At 44.3% G+C, this 20206-nt stretch overlaps 1 protein-coding gene across 2 annotated transcripts in view; it reads right to left on the reverse strand.

The window, feature by feature from the left end:
• FAM171A1 (family with sequence similarity 171 member A1) overlaps nt 1-14621 on the reverse strand; it is a 90061-nt gene extending 75440 nt beyond the window's left edge. For both annotated transcript variants that reach the window (XM_065832229.2, XM_065832227.2), the window contains exon 1: nt 14164-14621. In XM_065832229.2, coding sequence (XP_065688301.1) covers nt 14164-14257 — 94 coding nt within the window. In that variant the 5' untranslated portion in view covers nt 14258-14621. The remainder of the gene's footprint in view (nt 1-14163) is intronic.
• Nucleotides 14622-20206: the final 5585 nt, after the last annotated feature.

Here is a 20206-nt window from a genome sequence, read left to right on the forward strand (position 1 = left end):
AGTTTTATCCACAAAATTCCCATCCTCTTGTTACAAGATATTTCAGCTTTAATTGAACATCATATCTTACATCGAGGTAATATCATATTGGAAGTATGATTTTTTTTTCCTTCGGTCATAAAGGACCAGTACAGAATCACACAGGCTCTGGCACAAAGCACCACTGAGTTGGGAAAAACAAACAGAAATACACAGAACTCACCAGTTGTAGGTAAACACATCTGATTCAACACCTGGTCGATTTTTAGGGTATCTTAACTGCGTTTGGAACCCTACCTATCTTAATACAAAGATATAAAGTAGGTCAGCTCTCCATTTTAATGCTAAGCATATTTGTGTTTTTAGAAAGGGCAATTCTAAATAGTGTCGAAGACACTGTCACAGACTAGAGGCTGAATTGTCTTGGGCTACTAGAAGGAGAAAAAAATTTCTAAGTGAATAATAAGTTTCCATAAAATATTTTGAAGTCTAATATTAGAAACCACTTTTTCTGAGAAAGTTGGAAGAGTGTAACAACTGCTGATAATAACATGCAAATTCTATGAAAACTGCAGGAAAAGACGACTAGAAGCCAGCAATGCTTAATTAGAGGTCTCAACAGATTGTTTAAAAATCTTGAACAAGGAAGTACACCTATTCGTACACTCAATTAATTCACATGTCTTTATCTGCTAGCAAGGGTTTATTTCAAATCTATTGCCATGAACAGGAAAGAACAAACACATCTGTACACATTTGCAAGCCAAAGCTGCTGTGAACAAAGCAAGTGAGCAGAAAAGAAGACGCAACTTCTGGTGTTATTGAAATAGCAACAGCAATCCAAGGACAAAATTGTGGCCAAGTGTCCTGGATAACACATTAATTTCATAGAATAATGACCATTTACAAAGGACAATCACTGTAAGTTGTTCAAAGTACAGAATACCACGCCATGAACACATAACTGAAAATGGTGGAAAATGCATTACAGTTTTACTATTGTGAAGTAAACTTTGATTCATACCATATGGCCCTACAAGACAAGCATGTGTGCACGTCTGCACGTGTGTGCACGAACGCCGAGGTCTCCAACCCGCAATTGTATCCATCCCGGTTTTCTAGCAAAAATAAGGAGAAGACAGGAGTCCAGTAAACACTGAATTCATAGTTTTTCAGAGCCATTCAGGAAAGCTAATCCTCCGGACTCACTAGTTTCATCTCAGAAACCTGGTAATTAACACAAAACGAGATAAATTAAAGTGTGAAGATAATACCTAGCATCAATCATTATAATACCTAGTTATGTTTGTTCTTTACAAGGCCTAAACTCCCCCCACTAAAACCTAACTAAATCAATCATACCCATATCTGAATAACTCATGACAAGGAAAGGATCAATGGACATATCATTAAGTTCTTCTCCCCTATTCTGTTTAACACGGTATAAAACAGACAGTATTTTTATTTCCCCCTCAGGCAAAGAGGTCTAGTAAATGCAATAGATGGCTACCTCATAAAATCATGGGGCAGTCTGGGTTTAAAACAAAAATAAGCTAAACCAAGTATTATACTAGGAGCATTGAGAACATTATTTACAAGTTCAATTCATTATCAGAAAACTTCTCCAAAAATCAAAATTTATCTCCATTGCCTCACTCTTTGAATTAAAATAATTACTTCTAATGGTATTTGCTGCATTGTAACTACAGACAAGTACTGACTTTTTCACAGCACCTTGGATTTGAGGTGTTTTATCCTCCTGCTGTTGAAGAACATGAAATGAGATTCTGATGTTACTAGCAACATCAAGCTTGTGAGTACATTTGAAATACAGATTTGTTTACAACAACTTTTGAAAATGCAGGCTGTCTTCTGGCAGGCTGAAACAAAGTTGAAAATTAAGCTCGACTCAATAGAGAAGAAAAGGTGAGTGAAAGAGGAAGAGGAAAAGGAAGCTTCTTAGTACTTGTAGCTGGAACCTATTCAAACTTTATTTTGTATACAGGAACTTGGACATGCCATCCTATCATCTTCATGCTTTTTCTTTTTGCCTTTTTTATTTTCCTCTCCTAACTTTCATTACACACATATATAGATATCTATATACATATGCAGAAACCAAGCTCGCCATCCATTCTGGGGACAAGTGGCTATGCATCTACTTCCCAAAAAGATCCTCCAGTTCGAACATCAGTGTGGCAGATGGGGGCTGCCAAGCAAGCCCGGACTGCGGACACGCCACAGCATGCAAGCGTGACAATGAAAAGCATGGAATGGCAAAAAAGGGTGACTACATCTGAAAATTATTCAGCAAGGGTGCAAGAAACTACCACAAATGGAGTATCAGTAAATTCGTTAAAAGCTCACTATCATTAAAGAAAGAATGACATGATTCAAGACCCGACTCATTGGTTTAGTTCCCAGACTGGACCTAGACAGCATGCCACCTTGGTCACTGTGCTTGGTCTTTACTCCTGATCTCACTTGCTGCACAAGGTAAGTAGCTTCCTCAGACTGCAACTAGAGAGTAAGCAATGAGTGTTTCTTCTCCAAGGAAGATAACGCCCTTTTATTAATACTAACTTTTATTATACATTCAAGATGCTGTAAAAATAACTTGAAGATGCCACTCGGCAAGAGACAGTGCTATTCCTTTCGGCAAAAGCATGCATCTCCTTCAAAGCCTCTGGGTTGTTAAAAGCTCTTCTGAATTTTAACAAGAACTGTAGTAGTCAAGGCTGCACTTTAAGTGTCCACAAAGACTCACCAGAAAGTAAGCAATGATCAGCCCTGCAACCCAATACAGTCAGATACTGTTTATTTACAGCCAGCCCCCGAATGTACCATCGCTCTTTCATGATGGACTATTTAGAGTACAACCTTACCAGCTGTTAACCTGTACAGCAGTAGACAGGATGGCATAAAGTAACCGTGAGTCAATGGAATTTCTGCCCCACATCAGCATCATGGTCAGGAAACATGCCTTTTTTGCTGTACATTTGCTTTTCCTCCAATTCAATATATATGCCTTCTTGAAAATGCTAAAATCACCATGGTTTTGTAGGGTACAGGCACATAGATTAATACCTGGACTGAAGAAACACTTGAGAGAGTTTGGCCATATGAGTTTGAGCTTTAATATTTTCCACCATGGAATGAGACTGGGGTTAAGGGAAGATAACACCATTCTAAGTGGCTAACTGATGCAAGACTTGATACTCAAACGCATTAGGCATTAAAAAGCATCTTTCTTAGTGTGCAATCATCTATGGTAAACAAATATTCTCTACTGCTCTGAAGGGCTATCACTTACTTATAAGAGTTTGATCTTGAAAGCTTATATACACCCTTTCTTGATTTTTCTTCACCACAGAGGAATTTAAGAAAATATGGAATATTCACTTAAAAGCATGCATAAACTTGCACATGGGACTAACCATTACCTTTCTAGGACACCACCACAAACCCCACTCTGTTACTTAAACCCTCATCCCTTAAGACCCAAGGATTTTTTCTCTGCAGAAAGTCAGCTTGTGACACAGCACTGCTTCGATCCCCGTTCTAATGACAACATCTGCTGAGAGGGCTCACTCAGCTTTTTGGCAACAATACTGAATCATGCTTAAAAAAACAAAGTTAATGAAAGATTACCTACATACTCACAGGTAAAATTACTAATTAAAACAAGATCTTCAGCAAGATTTTGAACATCACTAAAAACTGCCAAGTAGTTTTCGCTGAGGTAAAGCTTCACAGAGCAGATACCTATTCATATCTGATCTAAAGAAGGAAGTTTTTATCTGATCAAATGTCTAGAAAAACTAATAGTTTTCAACATGATTTCTAGTAAATGAGGTTTTCTTCCTTCAACAACTGAATTTAAAGTACTTTCACTGGTTTAATATTCCAAAGCCTGCTGTAGTTATAACTCAATAGCTTGCAGCAATAACTTGAAATTCATCCCATTAGAAGTTCTTGCTCCTACTGCTTCAGGCTGCTTGAAGCAAGTGTCTTTTATCTTCATGTATACTTCTAACAAAAATATTTACATCGAGTAAGTGTAATGCCATAGTTCCCTCTAAAAAGTTTTAACTAGCAGTATAGCAAAAAATGAAATAATTATCCTGTAAGAACAAAAGAAATTTTAACTTTTGAAGAAAACGAGCTTCTTCATATTAAAGTTTTAATAGTAGGGAAAAAAATAACATTCCTCCCACACAGGCACCCTGCAACACAACAGAAATACAGCTCTCATTTCAAACATCTGTGTCCCTGGCTCCTGTAAATCATACATCATGAACCTAGAGACTGGCTCAAACTTAAATTATTTGCCAGGACCTTGACTGCAGCACCACACGCTGAAATAAGCTGAGTTGCAAGAATACTCTGGGTACTAGCAGTAAAGCTAAAAGAGCAAGTATATTGCTGTGCTTCACTGTGTCTGTCAACATTATTACCACAAGTAGTTTTTTTAACTACTGTAATATTTGTCCAGGTCAGCATGCTACTCAGCAGGTTTCAGAAGTTGCCAGGAGCACAATTTGGAGGGAAACAGAGAGAGCAACTGTTGAGCTGGTGCCACCCATCCTGCAAACACAATACAGTGCCTGGACAAGTCTATCGCCCCGCTGCCCACTGGCGTGTTCCCACCCGCCCCACCCCCTACAGACCATCAGTCCCGTCTCCAGAGCTCCCAGACCTATTTATTGCCCTAGCAGTGTTTGCCCAACTCAAATAGAAACACGAAGCAGCCATGAACACTCCCTAGCAGATTTCCATGCCGGTTTGCAGCAAAAGCACTCCAAGCCTTTCAAGATATGAGAGGGCCAACACAGGGACAGAAGGAGGAAGGGTGAGATAAGGAGTGAAAACTTATCTCTCAGCAGACACTCTATCTAGGAGACATCAATGCAGAAGTGCAGTAACTAAGGAAAACAAGGCAATTATCTGGAGGAAAGCAGGAATCGCTCTGGCTGACAGACAGGTCAGAGAGGAGTGACCAGACACTGTCAGGCGGCGGTGTGCGCTAATTATGCCAAATCGTACATTCACAGCTAGCTGACAAAAGTTACTGTACCGGAATGCTGTGCCACATGCCCAGCACTGCCTTACACTTTCCTTCAGCATTTATACAGGCCAAAGTGCATCACTTCCTCTCAAGCCACTTGGGACATCCAAAGAGCAAAGAAACACGTCTCAGGTACTAACCCATTGTCACTCTACAACCAGGAGAAACACTCCTGAGCACTCCTTTTCACTTGAGTTGAAAGTGTGGATGAAGCTCTGTTTGAACTACCAGGCAGGATACAAACTGGAGTATCTGAGGCACAGACAGAAACCCGTCCTGATGAAGACAGAGACTGTCACAGCTGGAAGCATCTCGAATCATCTGCTAGTACCTAGGTCCAATTCTGCCAGTATTCACTGCTTTAACACAGTTTTTCCATCTACTGTAGGAAAATTAGTTTTCAATAAATTCTTTATGCTTTCTCTTTGAGCAGTGAGCTAGCTTTACATTTTCAGACAATAGCTGCCTCCTTTGAGCAGTAACTTTTAAAACAGCTAACTTGCTAAATATTGTGCCCTACATCTTATGTTGTAGTTCTATGAACAATTTAGTCCTGCATCAACTGGCACTGCTGCCATAAAGTCCCTGTTTTCCATTATCAGTTCTTCTCAGCCCCTTCCTCTTCACCAGCAACAGTATTTAATTCCTGATGAATCCAACCAGTGAAGCAACCCAGGTAAAGACTGAAGTGCTGCATACAGGAGTTTTCATTTGGATAACTTCCTCAATCTGGTTTACCACATTGCTACACAAATGCCAGCAAGAGAAAACAGACAAAGGTGAGAGTAACAATGCAGCTTAATCCAGAATAAATCAACTCTTGGGAATACAAAGCTAATTAAAAACATGGAAAAAAAAAAACATGTAGACAAGCCCAAACAACTCTGCAAGCCTCCTTATTTGTTTCTAAACCTTTCTATTTACTCGTGGGAGTGAAACACTTAGACTCATAAGCACAATGCTACAAAGACAAATGGTTCAGAGATGTAAACAGACAATAACTCTTGAGTCTTGAGAAACACAAGATAACCTAGTCAGGTAATTCATGAGTGTGTGTTCCTTCACATAGCTTGTTATGTGGTATATATTCAGTAGCTCTAAGGCTGAGCCAGAGGGCAACACTGCACTGATGAATCTTCCAGTTACAGCATGTGAGAGAGGATTTGTCTGACTAAATGGGAATACAGACAGCGTTGTCCAGGCTGCCATGATATTCAGCAAAGATCCACACAGCACAGTTCTAGCTGATCAAATGTGCTTATTCCATGTGACAGGAATGACACTCGGCTCCATTAGCTAAAAAGATTAGATCTTCAGGTCTGTAAAAGGGCCGTGGATGACTAGCTAAGATGCAGACACTTGCAGACTACAGACACCTGATTTTGGTGAGATGCCTCCTACTCTTGTCACATGAAAAGTCTTGCATTCACATATCAAGTACAGACTGAGAGATGAGATGTTTGGATCTTAACTTTCCACTTTGCGTGACCGTTCACAGTATGGTGGAGAGCAAGAGGGCTGGACAAAACTGCTGAAATATTAATTTCCTCCCAGCAGCAGTCCAAATACTGCATTTACCTTAATTTGTTGTTGTTTCATTATCAAGCAAGTCTCACAACACAATTTAAGAAATACTTGTTGCCTATAAAGGATGAAAGGCATCATTTTTTTAGTTATGACAGTCACAAGAGGGAGATCCCAACACTGCTATCACCCCTGTTGATTACTGCATGAAGAAAGGCCTCCATTTGCTTTAACCTTCTATTTATCTCAGCATTTACTGTCAAGGTAAGCTCCCCTTTACTATTAAACATTACTATTGTGTTACTCGCACCCACCACACAGTACAGTAGTTCTCAGCACTCTCGCAGCTACAACTTAAGAAAACTGGAAGCTTTTTGCACCTGACTGGATTCAGCTCCTTTGCTGTCCCCAAGCCAAAAGGATGCTGCTACTTCCTTCCCCTCAGTTTCCCTCGCACCCCATTTCCTCCCTGCTAACTGCGGCTGTGTCTCCTCAAAGCCCGGAGGCTGAGGGTGGCCCCTGCAAGAGACACCCCAAGTCCTGCAAAGCTTACAAGGGGCCACCTCTGCTGCTATGTGCTCTTGCCTCCCCATCTGAAAAACAACCATTACAGCAGCACAGCAGAGCCTTCCATGGTGCAGGTCCCTACTGACAGGGACAGCGAGGCTCCAGCTCCCGGTGCATGAGGTGCGCAGATAATGCACCAAGACAGCATGTCACTCCCTGGTGTGTCTCCATGGTGTGGCACTGGCAGGGACAGCTCGAAGAACTGCAAAAGCTAAGACTAGGAGCAATTAAAAGATAGCTTCAGTGCTGGATTTCCAGAGACTTTTGTGCCCTGCCTGCACAGAGACTGTATCTATTCAAAACATACTCTATATCCACGGCAGCTCTGTTTAAATATACCCAGGCCCCTAAGTGGTCAGTGAGGGAGCCAGATTTACAGACTGTACAGTACAAAAATGATTTTTTCCTTCAGACCGTTTCAAGATTTGCTGCTCTTCAAGGTAGCAAGAAAGTGACGTGGGTGTATCTGAGCCAGAACATGGGCATTAAGCATGAAATGAAAATGTAGCTCTATGTTGAAATACACTTAAATACTACTTTGAATGGCTCAGACTTGCCGTTATGTCTAATATTATTCTGTCTTAATATTTTAAAGTGAAAGATTCAATGCGTTTATTAAAAGCAACAAGAAATTACAGTATGCTTACATTCTTATGGCTCTGCATTAACAAATGCATACGTATCTTTCCAGTTTCCAAAAGAACTAAAGATGGTGTTTGTAAAAAGCATGTGTATAATGCTTATTATCCATGCACAACAAGCCAGATATTACATCAACTGAAAACTTAATGTAAACCAGCTTACAGGAAAATGTTTCTGGAATTTCTGAAGAAGGAAAAAAAAAAAAAAGGCACTCAGTTCTCTTTGGTATTTCCCAAAACAAAATGCTATAGTGTATATTATTAGTATGAATTATATTTAGTATTCTTAAACTAATTTGCTGTAGTAAATCCAACCCCTTAGACGGGGTTCTTGGCTCCCTTATTTATGCTCCCTGACAGATAAGTGGTAAAACCACTGAGACCCATGGGAGAGGCAGAACATCGACAGTGCAGCTCTCTCAGAAGTTGCCTTTCTTTGTATCTAAAGGCAGAACTGATATATACTGAGTAAAGGGAAATTAATACTACAAAAAAAATGCAGTTTGCACAAGGTAATCAGTGTATGAGGAAACAGAGGGCACATTTAATTTCAAGTTACAGGTATTTTGGAGAGATTGTTTAGTTTGGCTTTGGCTGACTAGAAAAAACAACAATCTCCCTAAATTATAAACTCAAGGTACATAACTGTATTGATCAAATGTACTAGATTAACTAAAGATATATGGAAAAGCAGCCTAATTCCCACCCATACTCCTATCCAACAGTCAAACTTCAAGCAGGGCTATTAAGAATTGCCATTAAAACCGAACCACCAAGCTGCCAGGTAGTATGCACACCTATACTGACACAACCTATGCATCGACTTTCCTTGCCACGCACTCTCCTCTCAGTTTTCCTCACATATCAGGGCTGTGGCTAGTCACTGCCCACAGAAAACAAGAGCAAAAACCTCATTTGGAGTTTGTACTAACAGGAGGCAGTGACATTTCTGCTCCTCCATGCATCAAAGCCACTGGAGATTTCTTAAGTTCTCCAACATACCTAAAAGCACAATTTTCCTTCCTCTCCAGCACACAAATACATATACCCAGGCTTCTGTTAAATTAACAAGCATATGGTAAAATTGCATTTCATTGCTACCAGAAACCTCTCCTGTAGAGGGGGACTGCTATTTGAAACCATTCACTTGGCCAGAAGTTGGCACAGAAAGGAGCCATCCCTAAAACTTTCATGAAGCAGTTTCTAGTCTCAAGCAGCAAGAGGTGTCAGCCTGAGGTTTAAAGAAAAAAAGACAAAAGAGAGGGGGGAGGGAGAAAGTTGTTTTAACCTTTGTGTTAGGTAACACATGGCAATTAACACAGTCTCAAGACACATACAGACAAACGACCACAGGGATAGCCAGCCTGTGAATATGCTGCCACTTGACAAGTGCATACACACATTATTTAGGTTAAGTTGACTCACTTGCTGCAAGATATTACAAGCCGAAAGAGTGAACACAAATGTTTAGCAAAAAAAGAGCGAAGTTTTAAACCCTCAGCTCACCTAGGTAACTTGCTCATTTGGCCCTGCTTCTGACTGGGAGAAATCAGCCACTGGGTATTTGCAGGTATTAGTAGTTTTTTTAAGATAAACATGGAAAAAACCCCAAACATCTAGTGCTTACCTGGATCTGATCATCAATAAAATGAATATCTCCTCCTCATTAAGATTTTGCAATGCTATCTAGTAGTAAGTAAAGAATTTGCTCCTTCTCTAAAACAAAACTCTTTTGCACTACTTTAGAGTAGTTTAGCTTCTACTCTTATGAGTCAAATTGTGGTCTCAATGAAACAAATGTTCACATTTGGAGGACATTAGCAATTTGCAACTGATTGAGAACAGATAGTATGGCAGTGCAAGATGAAAGGGAGAAAGACACTATTTCTGCATCATCTAAACTTTATCATCATGGGTAGAACTGCAAGCTTGGGAGAACTGGCTTATTAAAAAAAAAAAAAGCCAAGAACTTGAGGGTCTCCTCACAGCTGTTAGTGTGCTGTCCACAAAAGAAGCTTTTGCTAAATGTCCAGCTGAAAATTAGCTTTCACAAAGTCAAGGACTGCAATGGCTGTCTGCAGGCAGGCAACTCCAAACAGCAGCATCCAAGCACCAGCCCTCCTGTCCTCTCTGCACAGCCAGGGAGAAGATACCACGGATTCTGATTCAACAGCCACAGCTGAACTTTCATTCACCATCATACTAGGGGGGGGGAAAAAAAAAAAAAGTATCTCCCCAATCTCACTCTGGGATTATGAAGGTGGGGTATCCTCCACATACTCATCTACTGGCAGACTAGTCCTTGAACTGGGTGCTATTTATTGCTCAAATGTTATTTTATTATTTATAACTTCTTAGTTTTGAACAGCTAATGAAACACAAAGACCAATTAAAACAAATACCCAGTGCAGCAGATGGAAATCATACTGGACTTTTGCACTATAACACAATATTCCATGATTTCTGTTAGAAATGCCTCAGCATCTACGAATGAAGCATCATAATGTTCCACCATGAAGCAAAGTTTACAGGCAAAAAAGAAATTTAACCCTTTCTCAAATTACACTGATTTTGTTTAGATTCTCCCTGGGTTAGTGCTACCTCTTCATATACCTCTTAAATTCCTATTTGCCAAGGTTCCCTAAGGTTATAAGGGATCTGTTCATCTGAAAAGAACTCACTGTGTTCTTTGTCTGTTCTCGTCAAACAAATCACCATTTCCCAATAGGAACGCACCTTAAGGCTTGGTTTGTTGGGTTTTTTTTGTTTGTTTTGTTTTAATTACATTTCTATACATTTCATTTCAGCATTTAAAATTAGTTCTGGAAGAGCTGACAGAACAATTAAAAACCAAAACAAACCACAACCATAATTCAGTCCTCATCTCAAATACGTGTCAGGTTGTAAGTATTTGAGAGAAGTCAGACATGCAGCCTTACTAAAATGCACCTTCATGGGCTTCTAACATCACTGCTGGGGCTCTAAGCATCAACACTGACAAAAATAAACAACTTAGCTATGTGGATTTTACCATATTAAAGAAAATAAGTTACCGAAACTTACAGGGTACCTCTGTGACCCTCAGAGGCCGTAACAGACCTGCATAATGGATCAAGTAAGGTAACAGCATGCCAAAGTCATCCAATTTTCTAAATAGGGTGCTAAATGCGGAGCTTAATTACCAGTACTTTCCATATTCACGAATTACGTAATCAGTCTGGCCAAGCAGAACTGGAAGTTGGGACTGTCTGAACATACGGCTGAGAGCATCAAAAGAGAAAAATGCTCAATGCAAAGCATTGCTCCTCATCCCTTCCTTAACCAGAACACTGACTACAAATCACACCTTCAAATAGCTCCAAATCCACAACCTATGTCTTTGCTCTGCTAGCACAGGCATGGAACATCTTAACTGAGTCTCATCTAATATGTCCCACAATGAGGAGGGCTCTCCACCCTAGTCTCTTGTAACCTGCCCCATAATAAATATTGCAGCTAAAGCCATTACTCCCAGATGTCATCCTCTGGTTTTCTCACCTCCACCTTTATTCCAGTCCCTTGGTTCTTCAGTAGTCTCCTTCCAGTCACAAGGACAAAATCAGTCACCTGCAAACATCCCTGAACTTTGGCAATGGCCCTTCACCTGGTGAGATCCCATCTAGAATATTGTGTCCAGTTCTGGGCCCCTCAGTTCAAGAAGGACAGGGAACTGTTGGAGAGGGTCCAGCACAGGGCAACAATGATTAACGGAGTGGAGCATCTCCCTTATGATGAAAGGCTGAGGGAGCTGGGTCTCTTTAGTTTGGAGGAGACTGAGGGATGACCTTATTAATGTTTATAAATATACAAAGGGTGAGTGCCATGAGGATGAAGCCAGGCTCTTCTCGGTGTCAAACAATGATAGGACAAGGGGTAATGGGATCAAGCTGGAACACAAGAGGTTCCACTTAAATTTGAGAAAAAACTTCTTCTCAGTGAGGGTGACAGAGCACTGGAACAGGCTGCCCAGGGAGGTTGTGGAGTCTCCTACTCTGGAGACATTCAAAACCTACCTGGACATGTTCCTGTGCGACCTCAGCTAGGTGTTCCTGCTCCAGCAGGGGGATTGGGCTAGATGATCTTTTGAGGTCTCTTCCAATCCCAAACATACTGTGATACTGTGTGATACAACTATCACCATGGTGCTAAAAAGGCAGGAGGGAAAAACAGTTGGTTTAGGTTTTATAACCATTTAGCACTTACTGTGCTCAGTATGCAAACAAGGAAATGTGCCTGGTACTACAGCTCTTTCCCCAGAAGATGTTCACACCTGATGATTAGGAACTTATTCAAGGCTACATGCTGGAATCGAATACACTTTCAAAAAAAGACAGTAAGTAGCTGGTAACCAGTGTGCAGAATACACTTCAATATAAGATTAGCTCTGCATGTCCGCTTACCAATGTACACGTCCAAAGAGTAAAGACAGGGCTTGGTAATTAGACTTTGCAAAATGATGTTTTCTATGAAAACTCAAATGTTCTTAAATGGAAGATAAAATTAGACCATTCTATTCAGACAGAAATGTTCTCTACTTACTGACCTAGCTGCTATTACTTAAATAATCAGCTACCACGCTTGATGTGGATGTAGCAGCTATAGAGACAAGTCTTTCCAGATACCATGAATTGAGCTTGATGATAGAATACAAGATCAACAGGCCAGTTGAAAGTCACTAATTTTGCCAATACCTCACAATTTTGATCAAATATAGGAAAGATACTTTCCATATGATACAGAAATTACAAAAGATTTTGACACTACCTTCGTATATGAAGTGCTAGCTTCAAGGGATGAATACAGTTCTGGTTTTCTGGCAAGCTTATCAATAAACTCCGTATAGTCCTGAGTCTACTGGTACTTGAGTTAAAGTTTAATACTTTTAATTCCAGAACTGCTATTGTTTTGTCCTTTAAAAAAGGCAGAATCTCACATTACATTTGACATTGGATTGCCCAGTGTGGTAAGTTTTGCTGCAAGACACCAATACCTTTTGAATACTGCGTATGAGAGCACAGGCCTACCTAGGTCTTACTTAGTATACTGCAAACACAACCATAAGAGTCCAAAAATGGTTACTTTTAACGTTTTCCTTCTTGTGGCAAGCATCGCTTACCGATTCTTACTGATACACAAGACAGGAAAGCTCAGAGGAAGCAGCACACGGCGCACTCTTCGCTTGGCGTACTTCACCCGCCACAGTGGGAACGACGTTGCCCGCCCGCTGCCACAAAGCCTGAGCCAGCGGATGGCTCATCCCAGACAACACCTTCAGCCACTTGACCACACCAGCCACCAGGCTGACACTGATCACGGGGGAGGATGTGTTTCCTCCTAGCATGTTTCATACCCTTAGGCAGACAAGTCTTCTGCTTCCTAACATAGCTGTGGTCCTCGTAGGCACGATGTTGCCACAGGGTCCCTGATGGGCTGCTCTCCTGCCACCAAAAGCAAGGGCACAGAGGGCACGGGGGAGCGTGTTCCCCTCGGCCGGTTTCCACACGGGCTGAGGGCAGGTGCACTTCGGGGACACCTCACCGCGGCACCTGCGAGGATCGGGGCAGAGCAGCCACGGCAGGACCGCGGCCCGGCCCCAGGGCTGCCCCAGGTGCCAGGGGAGCCGCCGCGGCCTCCCGGGGGGCTCAGGCACTGCCCCGCGGCGGCTTCTGCTCCCGACCGACCGAGGGCAGAAGGGAGGGCGACCCTGCCCGGCCGGGGAAGTATCTGACCCCGGCCGCCGAGACAGGCCCCCGCCCGGCCAGAGGGCAGCCCACCACGCCGAACAAAAGGCCCGGCCGAGGCCCGGAAACGTCCCGGGGCGCCGGGCCGAGCCGCACTGCCAGCCCGGGAGGCGAACCCGCAGCCCAGCGGCCCCGCACGGCCGGGGGCAGCGCCTGCGGCCGCCGGTACCCTCAGCCCGCCTCTCACCGCCGCATCGGGCCCTGCGGCGGGCACGGCAGGGAAGGGATGGGAGCGGGGGAGAAGGACGCAATGCAACAGCTCCGGCGGCGCTGAGGGAAGGAGGGAGGGGGCAGCACAATGAGGCCACCGGCAGCCCCTGCCCCTTCCGTTAACAAAAGCTCCCCAGCCCCAGGCGTGCACCCGCCTCCGCCGCGGGGCTGCCTCCACCGCCCCGGGCATGGGGGGTTCTGCAGCGGGCGGCGCCCCCGCTGCGCCCCGCACCCGGCGGGCGGTGGAAGCCGGGAGGGGTCTCGCATCGCCGACCCCCCGCACTCCCTACACGGCCTCCCCCCGAGTTCGCCGCCGCCCGCACAATGCAGCCGCCCGCCGCCCCGGGGGCCACCGCACAAAGCGGGCCGGTCCCGCCACCCTTCCCGCACCGACCTTGAGCCGCCTCGGGCGCCCCTAAGGTTTTGGTCACCGCCTTCCACACGTTGCAGCCGAGCAAGCAGAGGAGAAGCGCCGCCGACCTGCTCATTTCCACCCGCCGCCGCCAGCCGCCGCCAGGGAGGGAATCGCCGCCGGAGCCGCTGCCCGGAGGAGGAGGAGGAGAAAGAGCCGCATCAGGGGCTGGCCCGCTCCGCGCCTCCCTCCATGTTGCCGTGCGCTGCCCCTCCTGCTTTCTCCGCCTGCTGCATTGTCGTCCCGCTGCTGCGCCCCGGCCTCCGCGTCCCGCGCTGTCCCCCCGGGCGGGCAGCGGGGGAAGGAGATGCAGGAGTTCTCCGCACCCCCGGCTACCTGTCTGGTTTTATGCCTTATTTTTCCTCCCTCTTGTAATTTTCCCCGGTCTCCCGGCAGGGGCAGCCAGGCTCCGCCGCCCGCTCCTTAACCCTTTGCTGCAGCCCCTGCCCCGCGCGGCGGGCCCGGCGGGACAGCGCCTCCTGCCGGCCGCGCCCGGCGCTGCCCTCCCCGCCCGCTGCGCGGCGAGGGGCTGCGACTCCCGGCGAGCAGCGGGTCCTGCCGGGCGGCCCCGCCGAGACTCGGCGCCCCCGTGACACCGGCCTGCGGCAGGCGCGTGCCCCCCCACCAGGTGCTGCCGCGCTTACCTGCCGCGGGGGGCCGCGACCCGCCCGGCCGCGCCCGCCGCCCGCTCGCTCTGCCCCCCACGGCCGCTGCAAAATGGCCTCCTCGGTGGTACCGGCTCCCGCCGCGGCGGCTCGCTCGCCTTCAGCCGCAGCCCAGCGGGAGGGACGAGGGGGAAGACGGACGTGGTGCCTCATAATGGCACGGCTGAGACGTGTCGAGTCACAGGGTCCTCCGCGGCCCAGCTGCCGCGCAGCCCCCCGGCCTGGTCCGCTGCTGCTGGTGTTGATTCGAAGAGTTTTTGTTTTCTAAATGCAACCAAAGAACAGAAAATGCATCTATCTACTGTTTTTTATACAAACTTTTTTTAAAAAGTGCTATTGCAAGCTGCACAAGAAAGGCAAACTTGGGGGTTGAGATGCTGGCGCTGGAGGCTGCGCTCACGCCGCTCCGGGCGGGCTCCACCCGGGGCCACCGGCGCGGTGTCCCCCACCGGCGCGGTGTCCCCCACCGGCGCGGTGTCCCCCACCGGCGCGGTGTCCCCCACCGGCGCGGTGTCCCCCACCGGCGCGGTGTCCCCCACCGGCGCGGTGTCCCCCACCGGCGCGGTGTCCCCCACCGCTGCACCCACAGGGCAGCGCGGAGGTAGATGCAGCGAAGGCGGGACGGTCACCCCGCGGGTTTCTCACTGGTGCACTTCGCACCATCCGTAAGGGCATCTCTTGCTGTACTTTTTCTCCGGGCCAGCGAGACAGAGCACAAAGCCACCGCACTCTCTTCACCCTTCCCCGGCTCCGCCGAGCGCTGTGTTTCCCGGGGCGGGGCAGGGGAACAGCCCCGTACGGCTCTGCCAGCGCGGCCGCTGCTGCTGCGGGCACCGGCCATGGTCGGTCCTACACAGCAGAGCCGCTGCCACCAGCTCACAGGTTTCCCACAGAATCCTACACAACCACAGAATGGTTGGAGTTGGACGGGACCTCTGGAGATCATCTGGTCTGACCCACCTGCTAAAACAGGTTCACCCAGAGCAGATCGACCCACTCCCAAGTGCTGCCAGTGCTGCGGTTTGCCTGTGAGACTGAAGTTTGTATACCCACACGTGTAATCCCTCACAGAGGTGTCTTAAAGCTTCAGGTTTTATTTTTAATGGCTATTTTAAAATAAAATATCCCATAAAAATTCAATGTGTTATATATATTTAAAAAGCAGTACAGTTGCTTACTTTGTTACATATTTAACCAGGGTAGCTACAAGCTACAGGTTGTTCCTGTTATGATTTTTATTAAATTCTTGCACCCTAGACATGTTAAAACTGTGCAATGCTTTAATATTACATTTTCCAATTCCTTTTTAGAGATGCTCTGATTGATCACAATTATAAATACAGTGTAGACTCTGCAAGTTTATATTTTTATCCTGAGAATTTGGAGGATTTATTTGTAAAGCACAGTCCTATAAGAACAAAAAGGCAATTCTGTTTACAGAGGAGGCCAAAAGAGCAAATACAGATCAACTGATCTCACTCCTGCTTGTCATAAAACGAATATTTCAATCGCATAAACTCATGTCATGTCTAAGTAGTTATAATCTACCAAGCGTGGTCTGAAGAGCCCAGTGGATTTATAACAAAACTGATAAAGGTTTAGGAACTGTTAGTTACTGTAAGGCAACTCTGTTCCAAAGAATTAAGGTTGGCCACATGGTAAATAATCACACATTATATACCCTTGTTTTTCTTTTGAGATCCCACTTCCCTTTTTCTGGATGGCCATGGATTTAAATTAGCATAAATGAGCTCACAGCTAGAAACTTGAAAACAAAACAAAACAAAACAAAAAACAAAAAACTGTCCATAAGGAAAGCTAGAGAGCTAGAGTAATTTGTTGCAAAAAGGAACAGGCATTTTCCTGAATATAGCTGTATTATTTTCACAGAAAAGAGATCCCACAGTCTTGCAACATCAGTGCATAACATGTAATGGTTGGGGCTGGAGAAGAAATGAGATATTGCACTGAGAAGTAGGATATTGCACTGAGTTTTGGCTAGAATTTACATTTAAGAAAGCAGAAAGCCATTGACATGGGCCCTTCCCTAATAATCTTTTACAAATGAGAAAATTTTGTTTTATTATCAGTAAACAAAAGGTCAGTTTCAAGACTCAGTTTTGGCTGCATTTGCTCACTTGAACCATTTTGCATTGGATTTACAGTTTAAGCAAAGGATGTTTCCTAATTCATATGAAAGGTTACAAGCTACAGGCATACGAAAGGTTAATTTTTGGTTGTTGCCTTCACTGCAGCAGTTTCCTCTCTCCTATGACTGCACATTTGGAACTACGACAACTCATTTGAATTACAGACAGTTTTGGCCTTCTTATGTTATGTTTTGCTCCTTAACTTGAGCAAGCTACCTCAAAGTTATGAATTCAACTTCATCAGGGTGGTGGTCTTATAGCTTCTGGGTTTTATTTAGCATGGGAAATACAGCTGACCTATCTGGATTCCACGAATAAGAGATGTCATCATATGACATTTACCAGTTCACAAAAGCCAGTTGAATGTGAAGAAAAGGTCAAAGCTTTTCCAGAAGTGGTTATTCACAAATTTCTTATTCTCAAATTGCATATAAGCTATTATCTAGATATTGATATTATAATATCCCATCTAACAGTAACATGGCAGAGGGTGAAAAGAAAACCATATTTTTTCATCATGTTCCCATAAATATTTTGACCTACCTGAGATGTGGATACCTGATCCAAAATAGGCTACAGAGATTTTGAAAATACAGAGTATATTTAATACCACACACTCCCTGCATTAGGTCTCTTTATTGCACTTCAGAGACATTTACAAATTATACGGAGCACACAGGACTTGCCTTCTTCCTGAAAAAGCTATATTTATATATCTAATTATATGGCAGCACTCTCAGAAATGCACCCATTCATGTCATGAAACCAAGCTGTTCCTCCAAATAGCTTCTCCTGAAATGATATTTTCTCCCTTCCTTCACTGAAGTATCTAACATTGGCATATTGGTAATGCCATTGATTCCTGGATGAACACTCCCTGTGACACATGCAATAGTTCATGTCAACCTGACTAAACACCACACGAAAGATGTCAGTAAATAACGTTAATGCAATAACATGACCTAAGTCAGGCTCTAGTATGAGCTCAGCTCTAACTCTGGTCATACACGAGCCAGCAGTGTGCCCTTGCAAAGGCAGCTAATGGTATCCTGGGCTGCATGTGACAAAGCATTGCCAGGAGGCCAACAGAGGTGACCCTGCCCCTCTACTCAGCACTGGTGAGGTGTGGTGCTGTGGTGTGGACCTGTGGTGCTGTGTCCAGTTCTGGGCTCCCCAGTGCAAGAGAGACACAGACATACTGGAGAGAGTCCAAAAAAGGGTCATGAAGATGGTGAGGGGACTGGAGCATCTCTTGTACGAGGGAAGGCTGAGGGAGCTGGAATTGTTCATCCTGGAGAAGGCTCAGGACAATCTTATTAAGGTACATAAATACCTGAAGGGCGAGCGCAGAAAGGATGGAGCCAGGCTCACCTCAGTGGTGCTGAGGGACAGCACCAGGGGCCATGGGCACACAGTGGAGGTTCCCTCTGAACATCAGGCAACACTTTTGCACTGTGAGGGTGACCAAGCACTGGCATGGGCTGCCCAGGGAGGTTGTGGAGTCTCCATCCTTGGAGATATTCAAAAGCCATCTGCACACAGTCCTGGGCAACTGGCTCTAGATGGCCCTGCTTGAGCAGGGTGGGTGGACCAGATGACCTCCAGAAGTGCCTTCCAACCTCGACCCTTCTGTGGTTCTATGATTTCTGTTCAGAAGTAATGAACCCTAGCTCTCAAGGTGCAGTGGGAGCTGGACCTATTCCTACCCAAGCTGGCAAAGGAAATTTTCCCTTGTACAGTATTTCCTATTTGTCCAGTCCACACTGGGACTACACGTTGTACATTTTAAAATTGTACCAACAATGTAAATTACATTTTAAATTGTACAAACAAATTTCCAAATAGTTGACCATTCAAATAATGCAGACTAATATACTTACACCATGATTAGCTATTAATGAGCCTCTCTGTACCAATCATTAGTAGATAGCTAAGTTCGAAGAGTGCCTTGAAGAGTATATGGCTTACTTTGAGGTTAGGCTACAGTTAAAATTTTCAATTTTCTATGACAAGTAGTTTCACATATGCTTTTGAATGGTCTGCTGAATATGCTTAAACAAAAATTTATGTTAATTAGTTTTTCTCTGTTCTCTCTCGCAACTTCTAGTACAGTTTTTCTTGCAGTATGATTTCTACATACACTAATGTAAATTATGAAAACAGTGCTCAGACAGCCAATGACAAATCTATAATGGATTAACAGTTAAATGTTTTTTATATAGCAAATGAATTCAGTGAACCAAAAGGTGCAAATATTTGTAATAAAGACATATCTATAGCAAGCTGTTATCTGGCTTTTTTGTTTGGTAGTACCAGACTGTGCATTTGAGAATGGTTTTGAAGTACTTTTATCATTTCTAGCAGAGTCCTTGTTTAGCAGTGCACAAGTTACTTTACATATGGAAGATCACACAAAACTAAATCCAAAAAAGAAGTGAATGTCAGAGTACAAAGCCCTGAAGATTATTTTGCAATGTTCCTGGTAAGCTGAGCCAGCTACCGATTATGCAGTATTCAACATTTCACACCAAAACTGTAGAAGCTATTTACTTCTAGACCTTTCAAAGAGAAAAGCGAAGTTTTATGGCCAGGACAACAATAACTTCCTATCCTCACTGGAAATCCAGCAGTGTTGGAGTACAACTGTTGTTTTAGTTATAGCCATGCTGAGTGTGGATACCAAAACATAATGCTATCTTTGGCATAAATATGTTTTACCCTGAATATCTCAGATCATTTCAATATTGATATACACATGCTGTGCTATTAATATGGAAGTCAACTAGTGCCTATACGTGCTCATAAGGTAAAGAAATGTTTGCCTAAGCAAGACCTAAGTACTTGTTTACATAGGGAGGTCAGTGTGGAACAGTTATGTGTGAAATACATCCCCATACCTGCCTGCACACTAAATCCCTTGGCAGACAACAGGATGTGGACCAGCTCAAGGCTGCAATAAATGTTAGACCTCAAAACAGGTTCCACTGTCCTACTTCTATATTAAACTAAACAACATCTATCTTGTGGGAGCTACCAGAACAGGACTAGGCTGAGATTAAAAAAAAAGAAAAAAAGTGTCTGTAAGCATTGCCTCAATGTTGCAGATGAGAGGATAGTAGGGTGTCTTGAACTCAAAATAAGGCTTTTAGGAGGCTGGGCTCCACCAGCTGAGAAAGGACTGGGAGACAGCAGTAGGTCTGAATCAGGATG

Source organism: Patagioenas fasciata, chromosome 2 (assembly GCF_037038585.1).
Source record: "Patagioenas fasciata isolate bPatFas1 chromosome 2, bPatFas1.hap1, whole genome shotgun sequence".
NCBI classification, from domain to species: Eukaryota; Metazoa; Chordata; class Aves; order Columbiformes; family Columbidae; genus Patagioenas; species Patagioenas fasciata.